The sequence below is a fragment of the Centrocercus urophasianus genome, unplaced genomic scaffold (assembly GCF_019232065.1).
Source record: "Centrocercus urophasianus isolate 14NV4802_14NV808 unplaced genomic scaffold, USGS_Curo_1.0 seq_24, whole genome shotgun sequence".
In the NCBI taxonomy this organism is placed as follows: Eukaryota; Metazoa; Chordata; class Aves; order Galliformes; family Phasianidae; genus Centrocercus; species Centrocercus urophasianus.
This window is the reverse complement of record NW_024884800.1, coordinates 5,762,799-5,775,424: the sequence shown is the minus strand read 5'-3', so window position 1 is coordinate 5,775,424 and position 12,626 is coordinate 5,762,799. Positions and strand designations below refer to the sequence as shown.

The following is a 12,626-nucleotide window of genomic DNA, read 5'->3' as shown; positions in this document are numbered from 1 at the left end:
ACACAGAGAGGGTGCCTCTGGCACTGAATACTCAAAAATAACTCAAAAATAACATAACTTGTAATGTGTTGTTCTGCATAATAAGAATTCCAATAAAACTCAAGAGTTTGGAAAAAGTAGGGATAGATGATGATGAAGGTATGCCAAATAAAAGCTAAATGAAAGTGTGGGAACTCCGTATTTTTGTTACTGATATCCAATATCTGCATTCTACTGAAACACGGAGATACAGTAGGTACAACAAATACAGTTCTTAATCCAGTTTTCATGTGCATGTGTAGATTAATATCAGTGGTAATTGTGTTTTCCACCACCTCTGCAAAGCAGTATCCCTTATTAAATAGCTCTCTATGGTACTGTATCACAGTGAACCCTTGAAGTGGCATCTTCACTCCTCCGAAGATGAAGATACTGATTTAAATGAGACTTAAAACCAAACAGTTCTGCAACTTTTCATTCGCCCAAAATGCAAAGCTATTTCATTTTTTATACTTTTGGTTATATAATAATGTTAATATGTATAAATAGTGTGCTAAATTGTGTTCTCTTGAAGATTTCTAACCATGCTTGGAATTCTTAGTTTTTATTTTTTCGCATACAGGACATGAATAGAAAACCTGTATGAGCAAGGCTATTTTTGCTATTTTGTGTAGTCTTCCTTGGAATTTAGAATCCTTTGTTCATTTTATTTAATGCAGGAGGCGTTAAAAGAAAACAACAAAAGGAGAGAACTGGAAGAAAAAATGAAGAGAGCCAAATTGGCAAGAGAAAAGGCTGAGCAAGAGAGGCTGGAGAGACAGAAAAAGAAGCAACGGCTGCTTGATATGAACAAAGGTAAGGCATCATTTTCAGTATAGCAGTTTGTTAAAAGGAAAAAAAAAACAAAACAGGGGAGTGAAAAACTGAAGACTGTTCCAGGTCGGTAGGAAAAATACTTGCTGTCTGTTTTGTAAGCAGGAAAGAAAGGTCAACTTTTTCAGTAAAAACTGTGTTTTATTTTGGCCTACCTGCTCTTATAGTTCTACCATTTGTCATTTAATGTGTAATGTTCCTTTCGAGCCATTTTACTGTGAATTATTGGCTTGTTTTCCTTTGTTGCGGTTAATTGATTTTTTTCATATGGATTTCTTTCGAAGAAGTAGTATCTTACTTGCTTTGTTGTTAATCTCATTCTGTAAACATCTTTATAATCAAGATATTGTGGCAATTAACATATTTCTTTTCAAGCTTGAAGGATCTGTGTTACAATGGATGTTCTCCCAACAGTCCTGTTATGAGCTAGAAAATCTGATTGAGCTCAGTGACTAAGTAGAGAGTGGCATTTCAGCATGATAAAAATGCAAAGTGTTGAGCTTGTGAGCTGTGAGGAAATTGTATTTTATGTGAGGCTGCAAAGAAAAAAAAAAAAATAACCAGAAAGCAGGAGCAATGAGGAGGCCCTGATAGTCGTCGTTTGCAGATTTCCACCAAGTTGTGTCTCTGACTCTAGTGAAGGTGGCCTGTACAGACATCTGTTGTAGAAACATTGATGTTGTAGATGTGGTACCAAGAGATGAGAAAATCCATAAAATACTTTGATCTCTCTTTCCTCTACCAATACTTGAAGGCATTTGATTCTTTGAGAGTGATTAGTTTTAACTACCACTGAAGATACTGTATGCTAGTATATTTTACTAGCTGTTGAAAAGAATGAGGAGCCTACCTGGACAGTGTTGTCAGTTAATTGGTCTGTGTTTAGGGGCTGTAGCAAACTGATCAAGGCTACACCTTTTTAAGTTTCTTAAGCTCAGTAAGTGAGAGCATATCTGACTACATCTGTTAATTTCTGTGAGGAATAAACTGCTTAATAGCAACATAGATGCCTTGGGATGCTGATAGTATGTGTTGCTCTTCATCATTAAAATCCTTTTTTATCAATACGTAAAACTGAAGCTTAATTTTGTTCTAGTTCTTCATTATTGAAACGGCAGATACATGAATAAATTGTTACCAAAGGCATGGAAACTATCATTTAACTTACTAATACTTTGGTGACATAGTTATTTTAATACTTATAAAACAGGGTTGTTGTTTTTTTTTTTCTCCAATATTTGATAAGAGGTATATGGAAATATCTGGCTTGCATATTACATCTCTATTTCCATGCTAGGAGGAGTGGAATGGGATGATAGCGCTCTCTCCATTAGTTTCCAGGATATTGATACTGTTAATTTTTTATCAATTATTTAATTTTCCTTGATATACCTATGTCTGTATCCTCATTCCTGCTTAAATAATCACAAATTTCCCTAAGCAAATGTGATACCAAAGACTTAGAGGAAGGAGGCAGATGTCCTCTCAAGCTGTCATTTTGACGAGGTGATTTTCACCCAAAGGGTGTTTTAACCTAACTGTGTATCAGTTCATTTCTTCAGCTGTTTGTTCAAGAATTTAAAAAAAAAAAATGTATTCCAGGTCAGACTATTACATTTTCTGTATTTTCCAGCCTCTTGTGGTATAGTTCCATAAGCACTCTCTTCCTCTTAGCTTGTAATGCAGATGCAGTTTTTTTTCTTGTGGCCCCTGAAGCATCCAGATCAAAATGAATTGTTTTTCTTTTTCTTGGTGTGAGAGAGCGGAAAACTGCAGTGTGGCCAGGATCAAGAGCTGTCCTGTGTAATTCCTAGCTTAAAAATTGACAACACTGCAAAGACCAAGTTGCTCAGCTAGCTCTAGTGCTTTCTGCTTTGTGGAGTACCTAGTCTAATTGAGGTGCCTTATAAATGTCATGCCACCTGATTGCTGCAAATCCTGCTAAACATTCCAAAATCAATAAAGAGAAACGTAAAATTATAGAAAATCTCTCAGCTACATATAAGCTTCAAAGTGATTTACACTGGACAACATTATACAAGCTAAAGTGATTCTACATCTTAAAAGATGCATGTATCTAAATATAGGTATTTTATACAAAACCCAAAACAGACTGGTAGGTGACAAATTGTGCATATGCCTTCCAAAATAAAATGAACAACTTATCCAACAAGTATCTATTTTATCTTTGCTTCAAGAAAACTTAGTGATATGAACATATATTATTTCTTCTAGTCATGGTAATGGATACAGAAATGTTAATTGGGTTCTTGGTTAATCAAAGATAAACATTAAACCTCTCTAAAAGCTATTATCTTTTTTGAATTCAGTTCTAATGACATTTGCTTCTTCAGTTGAAGTCAGTGGATTTGGTATTAATAGGGATGAATATCCATACAAATGAGTTGGTTTAGACAGCATGGTGTCTTGAGTTTAGGGTAGCTTTTGTGAATTTTTCTCTAAAGGCACTATGATGGGCAATTATGTCCTGTCCATTTTTTAGCTGTTCAATGTTTAGGTGAATATTTTGTTACAGAGTGGTACATTTGTTCAGTATTTCCTTTTGTTATGGTCATTCCAAAACGAATTTGTGACCAACGTTGGTCATTTCTTGTCCTGGCCATGAAATCTAAAAATTTTTGTGATATTGATGAGTACAAGATTAGTTGGAAGAGTAGTAGATATTAGGGTATTTTACATATTAATTGAAGGAGATCACAATTAATTTAAATTAAAATAGCTGGAAAACTAAACACAAAAAAATGGACAAGAGCATGTAAGAAATCTATCTCTCTCCAGATGTAGTCCCAAGACTGGTTTCATTCTGATAACTTGAGTTTTGCTCACCATTTTTTAGAGGGATTTTCTGATTATAAAAGAACTGAGGAGTGTGTGCTATGTCTTGTGTATCTGCTAATTATTTCAATTAAAAGTTACTTATACTGTAACCTTTTAAACAGCCATGTGATTTAGTTGTAGATATTTAGTTGTAGATATTTTTAATTGTTTTAGGTATCATTTGACCCTCTTTCTTATATGTTTTGTAGCTACTGGTATTTCAGTCTTCTGGTTGCTACTCTTGCCCATATAGAGGCAATGTCTTCCTATCAGTGATTTAGCCAATACACTCTGAAGCCTTTTTGTGTGTGTGTGCTTGTGAAAATCATCCTTTACAAGGGGCGAAAGTCTATTCAGAATGAATCCAAGGGAATACTGCTGATGCATTTCAATTAAATGTATTCCTGCTCAGATAGACTTTGACCATTACAACTTTTTCTGAAAATGAAAGTGTGTGCTTGTCAAAGCCATTTGTTATTAACTTAACAGTACAACAAAGTACATTTTTCCCACTCTATTAACTTTACGTAAGCCTGAGGTCAGATTATTATAAATAAGTTTAATTGGTATGTAAGTGAGAATTTGACTTGTGTAAACTGACATGAGATATAGGCTCATTTATCAGTCAATACTGTCCTAAATTGCTCTCCTTTTAATTAAAAAGTAAATAACAGCCATGTGATTGTATTACAGTGGAAAATGCTCAGGAAGACTGCTTCCTGAAGATACTTATGCTTACAAAATGATTGCAGAATGATTATAGCAAAAGAATAAAATGCAAATATATGAAAACACCCGACACAGTTGCCAAAAGATGCTGAAAATTGACCTTTTTAAGTGAATATCTTGCAATTCAGAATTCTGATAGTAATTCTGAGTGAAAACTCTTGTTTCAAAGTTTGTACAGAACTTACATTTGACTTTTAAAAGAGCAGTGAACCATTTTGGTGGTTCTGCTGTTGAAATGCTCATTAGAAATAGTAAAATTCAAATCAGTACATTGGCAAAATTTAATTAGAAGTATAATTTTGAAACCACCTGGGAAAGAAGATAGGTAGGCAGTATGCATTACCTAACATGGTATTTAACAAGACCCTCTTAATAAGGGTCAAAACATGATAGAAAAAAAATATGTGGGCATCCCCTTAATAATCTTCACCTAGTCAGTGTGAACAAATCAAAGGATACTTTTGAGAAACAAGAACATCTTGAAGTTTTTCATTTCAGAGTAGTTGCCACGAATGTGAACTAAAGAAATCAAATAGGCAGGAGGGTGAGCCAGTTTCAGATGCAGGGACTGAGATCTGTTATGATTGCAAGTTGAGTGCTTTCTATAGTCTGTTCTCTAGAGTTTGTCAAGTCACTTAAATAATTGTCCCACAACAGGAAGTCCAAGAACATCTACTGAAGCAAAGGCAATTGAGTTTAAATACATAATTCCCATTCTTATGTAAAGTCCCATTCTTATATAAGAGCTCTGATTTTGTGTACAGTTGTCACTCATGGTTCGTAATCTCTCAGCAGAGCACTGCCACGTTTTCTATCATGATCACTCTATAGCACTCTTAATTGCAAGAGCAATTTTAAAAACTTAATGGGTTGCAATAGACAAAACAAATTTCACTTTTACAATATGATATTTTAGCAGCAGTTCAAAACCAAAACGCCCTGTTGTTCTGGCTCAGCTGGAGCTTTTATTGCTTCTCAGGCTAACAAAAGAATGATCGCTTATCTGTATATTTTTGTGAACTTTAATGATACTTTGCATTTAACTGTGGCAGATACGCATGTCACGATCTCTTTTGGAGGTTTAGATAAGAATTGTCGGGAGACAGTAAAGAAGCATAATATTGGCCAAAATGACAGTAAACTTATCTTAAGGATCATATTACAAAAGAGAGTAGCAGTGGTAGCAATGGAAATGCTTTGTCTTCATCACCGAGCTGAAATGGTTTCTCTGTTTCAGAGGAACTCTGTTGAAATAGAAAATGGGTCTAGGAGCTGGTGAAGGATTGCAAATTACTATAGGAAGTATTAAAAAAAAAAAAAAAAAAAAAAGTAAAAGTGATAACTGGTAATATGTGAAATATCTTGGCAAGAATTATGGATCAAGTCTGAAACTTCTGTTGAATCCTCTTATATAAGAATTTTAATGAAGGCTGACTAAAAATGCAATACCTTGTCCTGTTTCCAGTTAATCACTCCACAACTTTGATTGAGATGTGGCAGTGAGATCAGAACTAATATACTGTGTGAGGAGTTAAAAATCTCAACAGTGTGTTTCAGAGCTTTCTTAGTTCATGTCTCTTTGAATTGTATATTTGATATTCCAAAAATAAGGCGTTTTTTAGCAGTTGCGGTAATTAGCAGGTAGAATGACACACTCAGCAGAAAATGTGGAAGGCTGCATAAACATCTATGAAGTATTGAAGGATCTTTTTAAATAAATTCTGCCAACTTTCATAAAAAAGTTGAATGTTATTGTTATTTTTCTATGCATAAAATATTCTAATGAACTAAATGATCTTTAAAGTTCCTTCCAACTCAAAGTCATCCTATGATTCTGTTATCCTATGAACTAATTATGTATGTATTACAATCATATTTACTGTTCATTAAATTTTTCAGACCAGCTTGGAGTATGCTGGTTTGGTCAAAGTGTTCACAGATCTTTCATTCAGAAAGTAAATTTAATGCAGAACCAACAATATATCAATAAATGAACATCTGTAACATAAGGCACACAAAGATAATTATGGTGTGTGCTTTAGACGAGCTTTGGTTCTATGATTGAGTGTGACCCAAGAGAAGCTAATTTACTTATTCATTTTGCATAAGCTTTTTTTTTTTTTTTTTTTTTTTTAAGAGTTTTGGAAGAAATGAAATTAAACCTGGTATTTCAGTCTTCTGGTTGCTACTCTTGCTCTGCTTCCTTGCATCTGACATTGAAGATAACTTTGAGTGTGGCATATTATATGTAGTGGTTTAAATTACATTGATATATAATTTAAATTTACTGAGTAATTATACTGTTGATCATAATGTAGAAGTTGGAACCAGGTAATCATTTAGAATTTGTGTGTTCTTATATCAGGTCTAGGTTTAGTTTAATAAATCTAAATGTAACAGAACTAGAGTGAATGCCTTTTGCATTAATATACTGCTTTTAAACTTAAACACTTGAGAGCCTGAATTTACATTTAACCTCCTACACTTAGTGTAAGTCAGAAGTGTTTTACTGTAATGCAAGTCTTTTGCATAAAATAATGAGCTTCTCACCTTGTGATGGTGAAATCTCTGTTAGCTTAAAGTCTGGGAGACATGAACAAAATGCCCACCTATCTGCTGGGTGTAATCAATATTTTAGTTATGGGTTGTAATACAGATGTGAACAGGAAAAGAAACATTCATCAATCGTATTGCTAAATTGTGGTTCTTTGACCTCTATTTCTGAAATGCTAAGGGAGACTTAAATGCATTTAAAAAAAAAAAATCTTTCTGCCCAACTTTTCATAATACTTCATGAAGTCTAGGGCTTCAAAAGCACCCTGTAAGCTTGGAGGGAGTGGCAGTGATAGGCATGCATAAAACAGCAATGATACGTAAAGTGATTTAGTAGAAGAGAGTTCTGCTTTTTAAGTAGTGCAACTCCTCCTTTCCCTGCATGTCTTTTTCATCTTTGTTGTTTATGATGTGTAGCCATGTAGTATGGGGCATATGTATTCTTGCATATTATAAGGATTCAATGCATCATAAAAATAGAAGGCAACACAAAAATGTGCAGTACTACAACATGTAACTTTATGGCATTCAGTTTCATCACGTTTTCCATGTACATTGTGTAAATCAGGAAAGTGACCTGTTTCTACTTCAGGGAAGTCTTACAAGTATTTTAGCAGTGAAACAGCAGTCATTTACCAGCAGCTGAAGATGTCATCAATAATGTATAAGATAATGCGTCTTTAAGTTTAAAGAGAAGTAGGATTGGTATAAATTTTGATTAATAAAGCATCTTACACAAGCTAGGTAGTGATAACTAAAGGACTGACAGCATCCATTACATTAAAGCATATGTCTGTTATTTGGAAATGTTACATGGAAGTGACACCATTTTTCTCTCTTTTTTTTTTTTTTTTTTTTTTTAACAATCCTATTTCAATTATATTGAGATTAATATTTTTCTCCTGTTCTCAGAAGGTGATGAGACTGGAGTGATGGATAGTCTCCTCGAGGCCTTGCAGTCAGGAGCTGCATTCAGAGATCGCAGGAAGCGTGTACCACGAGGTAAGATGCTTTCTTAGTTACAAACTGAGTGGACAAAAGCTGTTTCAGAACAGCTTGCAAACAGTTCTCATAGAAAACCATTGAGCCAGTGTGAAAACTCAGCAGACTTCACCTTTGTGATTGTTGATTTTTAAGTTTGTAGCTCAATCTTCAGGTAAGAATAAGCTCAAAAATATAGCAAGTTCCTGGTGTGTTAGAAATGTCATTTAGAACTGCATGTTTGTCCTGATATTTAAAAACAGAAGTAAAATTAATTGTGGGCGATGCTGTGAAAAATATTAATTTCTTACAGTGAGAGTTTGGGCCCATAGCTGATCATCATTTTCAAGCAGTAGTCTTAGATGTTCCAATTTCATTGGAGGATGTACTGGGTGTAGTCATTAAGGTCAAATTACAATAGAGTAGAATTTCTTTCTTGAGGAAGGTAATCTACCCTAAATGTACTCTGAACAATTATTGCATCTTGCAAGTTTGTTTTTGAGAAAATTTGAGAAAGAGTTGAATAACTGCTGAGTTTTCTCTTTTCCCTTATAGTATGTTAGTTACATGTAGTTTTTAGACATCTATAGGCTGTTTTCCAGTTTTTAATTCAAAATGTCTTAGAGTTAAAAACAAACGAATCATAGTTGAAAATTATTTGTTATAGACTCAAATACTTACATAGAATACATATTTCTATTTTATAAATCAGCTAGGTTTAGATCTGTGTTGGCTTATTTCTTTTTATATTTTTTATGGAGCTGTAGAAGCAAATTTGGCTGCTTTATTACATATAGATAGCAAAGATTGTAAAATTTGGAATAAAATATTTGGTATATGCCTGATATTGTGAAAAGGAAGTTACTAATTTGCTTATAGCCATAAACGAATTCTGCTAATGTTTCACTATCATTCTTAATTCAGAGCATGCTTTTGCTCTCAGAACTGAAGGAATTCCTCAATCAAAATATATTTTTATCTGTATCTTGAGAAATATTTATGTAAGAGATGTTACCTCTGTGTTTTGGCTTGGGGAGAAATCTGTTACCCAGTGGTGACCAAGAAAATTCCCAGAGACTACAAAATCTACAGAAGCTGAGAAAGCCAACAAGATGACTAACCCTAGTCTGGAAGCAGAGACACCTCTGACACTATACTGGGCAGAGCTACTTAGCAGTACCTTTTATTTCTCTTTTGATACATAGTTGCTTTGTTTAGTGGATGGGTGATTTTGCATTGTGTCAGTTTGTCTTGTAGTGGGGTCTGGCTGAGGTATTTGATTGACCTAGGGGAACTTTCTGTGAGGAAAAGGCCTAGATAATCCATTTTCGTGTTCTGGGCACCTGTAAGTTTTTTCAAGTGGCCAAGAGTATTACGTGAAATTTTTTGGGAATGTCTAAAAGGAGACAATAAATGTTAGTCCCATACAAGAACCTGATTGAAGCTATTGGATAAATTTACTCATGGGATTCGGAAGCATGCAGGTTCCAGTCTAGAAGTTACTAAGTATGCAAAGGAGAGGACATACACAAAAAAGACCATTAATTATAGCACCTAGAGTGGTACCTGACATTAGAGAAACTACTTTTACACACAGAAAGAATACTTGTGTGCTCATTTACCAACAGCATGAGTACTAATGAGTGAAATAAGTATATGCAAAGCTAGCTTAATTTGCATTTGGACATTGGAATATTTGACAATTTTTTCTACTGTAGCATTAGTAGAGTAATGCACACTGGCTTTATTATTTTAATATATATAAATAATGAATATAAAGGAAAGAGGTGAAAATCATTGTTGCAATGTATGACTTTGCGGCAGGTTAATTAAACTGACATATATCTACTTCAGAATGGTTATTTTGAAGATAGAGAATTGTCTGTTCCATCCTGTTATAGGCACATATTTTAGAATTTGACAGACCTGTAACTACAGCACAGAGACCGTCATAGTTTATTTATAGTGGCTGACAACTGTAGCAGTTTAGTTTTAAGTAGCTTACTTTATGCAAAACCAGTATTCTATCCTACTGACCATAATGGAACAGAACAAAGCACAGAAATGTTAAAATCACTGTTGCACAATCAGGAGAAAATTACACACGTGGGTCAGCATACCAAAAATAAGTGTTTGGTTGATGCTGTGGTAATGTAGTAGGCAGAGATGTGTAATTAGGAAATATGTCCCTATGTGTGAAGCTAGAATCTCATTGCCATGGCTCTTTTCACTTTGTTGGGGTTTTTTTTGTGTGTGTTTTTTGTTTGTTTTGTTTTTTTTGGTTTTTTTTTTTTGTTTTTTTTTTTTTTTTTTTTTTTTTTTTTTTTTAATTTTTTTAGGCATGTTAATTTAAGAATCTATGCCAGAATGTCCAGCAACAGAGACTCAGGTACAGGGTAACAGTCCTTGCTGGAGAAACAGTCTAGATGAACTTTCTAGAAGTGCTGGGAAAGATCTACCAAGAGTACAGGGTGGGGAACACTTCATGTGGACCTGACAGTGTAATTGAAGAGATTTAGATTTATTCTTACTACTCTCTTATGTTCTCTTCATTTATTTCCATTTAAGTCCCTGATTTTATTTTATTTTTTATTTAAAAAAAAGCTGGCTTAAACATACTGTGGCATCTTTGTCTTAGTGCTTTTTTTCCAGTAACTTGTTCATGGACTTAGAGTACTTCTGAAGTATTTTTTGCCCCAAACCATACTCTTTCGTTTTTCATTTATGATAGTTTCTCAACATTTTAAACGCATAGAAGTTTAGTGAATTCATTCTCTTCCAATATTTTGTTTAAAAGTCAAGCAAGTAACAGAATAAAAAGAAGAATAGTGGTAGTAATGCTGGTATTACTCTGTGTTCGTTGTATACTCTCTATTTAAAACAATCTAAAAGCTCTTTTGAGAGGCAGACACTTTTCCCCCATCTATCATCTAGTGGACGAGTAAACAAATGGTGTATTTCTGTAGTTTGCATAAACTAGCATACACCAGCACTGGTGCTGAAAGAGCTTATCCTTCTCTGGCAAGATTTATATTTTTAAGTTTACGATAAATTCAATATCTTGCTTTCATTTTGCGACTAGCATGAGGGTGGTGCATTTCTTATGGAGTCAGACAATATTTTAACACAGTGTCATTGTCTCCATTACAGTTCTGAAACTAGCATAGGTGCTTCCTGTGATGATTGCGTATTATTGTTGCAATGTTTTTTTTGCTGAGTTGTTTAGTTGGTAATATATGTAGTTGAGGAATTAGTTTTGCATCCTAAAAACTATCAGTGCTGGTTAATCAATAAAAATGTTCTGCTGGATTGCTTCAGGTTGAATACACTTGTAAAGGAGTAAAGGGTGCTACCAGTAGATTGAAGTTACTTTTAATGATGAGTAGAAAATAGGTGCAAGATAATTATAATAGAAACATATTTTGAGGAAATTCAATTTGAAGTCTTAAAATGAGTGGTATACTATTTAAAACACAAACAAAAAAGACACAAACCCTGGAAGAGTTAGTTTTGCTTAGTCCTTTTAATACTATACTGCAGAAGAAGAGGACCTTAAACATTAGTTGTAATTTAAATACCGTGTGCATACTGTGCAATGTATTCTAGATGAATGCCTAAGAAAAATAAAAGATGCTGGTATTTCTGAAGTTGGAGCTATGATCTTTTTGCTTTCCATGTGCGTGTGATTTCTCTATTTTTTTTTATACATTTTCTTTTAATGCATTAGGGATTTCTTATCTTGTTGAAAATGATTGTTTAAACATGTTGGTGTATAAAATTGTATAATAATGTCTGTTTGCCTATAACGTCATGAATATGTTACTGGAGTGGATTTTCTGCCTTTCTGTATCTTTTCCTACAAAATTAGGTTAGAACAAAAAGTACATCATACTGGAGTAGGGAGAATGTCTAATTATTGTGCAGGTCTCTCTGTATTTGAAATGAACAGATTTCTAAAATAACATAATAGATTCAAAAAAAATCAAATTGACAATGTTTCTTCAGGAACTGATCTTCCTCAAGTATTTATACTGAATTTTCTTCTTGTTTTGTCTTGGGGAATCTTTGAAATACATTGATATCATTGGTGGCTCATGAGACAATGCCCATGGTAAAACATCAGTTCACCATTTATGGTGATTATTCTAGTTATAAAATAGATAATTTTAGACAGAGATAATAAAGATTATAAGATACAGAGATATCTTTCCCTAAGTCATCAGACCTCTTCTGGTAACCAAAAAAATGTAATCTTACTATGTGCAGTCTGAAAACAAGAAAAAAAAATTGCAGTTCCAGTAACAGTGTGCACTTAACACAGAAACAAGTAACTATTCAAATTAGTTGCAAATTGTCACTGATTTTGTAATGGAATAAGTGAGGTCAGGATTTCACCTATTTCTAAACTGCAAACTAAATTCAGTAAATTAATTGCAGTTTACTGGCAATCTGATCTGACATTGTTGGTTTTTGGGGGTGTTTTTGTTTTCATTTTTCAAAGCTTCCCACAAAATATAACTAACAGCTTGCATTTTGTAGAAGATTGTATGAGAAGCTGAAATACTAAAAGCTCTCTGGTACACTTATCTAAAATGCAGCTCACAACTTTGGTAGATGTACTGATGTAGGTTTTGAGGTGATGTGATCTGAAGTGATAATAAACAGTAGAAATA

General features: G+C 33.8%; 1 protein-coding gene across 6 annotated transcripts in view; it reads left to right on the top strand.

Moving 5' to 3' along the window:
* The window catches only part of DIAPH2 (diaphanous related formin 2), a 148,413-nt gene that overhangs the window by 106,289 nt on the left and 29,498 nt on the right, over nt 1–12,626 (top strand). For 5 of the 6 annotated variants that reach the window (XM_042825414.1, XM_042825413.1, XM_042825416.1 and 2 more), the window contains 2 exons: nt 699–834; nt 7,885–7,974. In XM_042825414.1, the coding sequence (XP_042681348.1) occupies nt 699–834; nt 7,885–7,974 (226 nt within the window). The remainder of the gene's footprint in view (nt 1–698; nt 835–7,884; nt 7,975–12,626) is intronic. The other variant, XM_042825412.1, reaches the window with a different exon arrangement.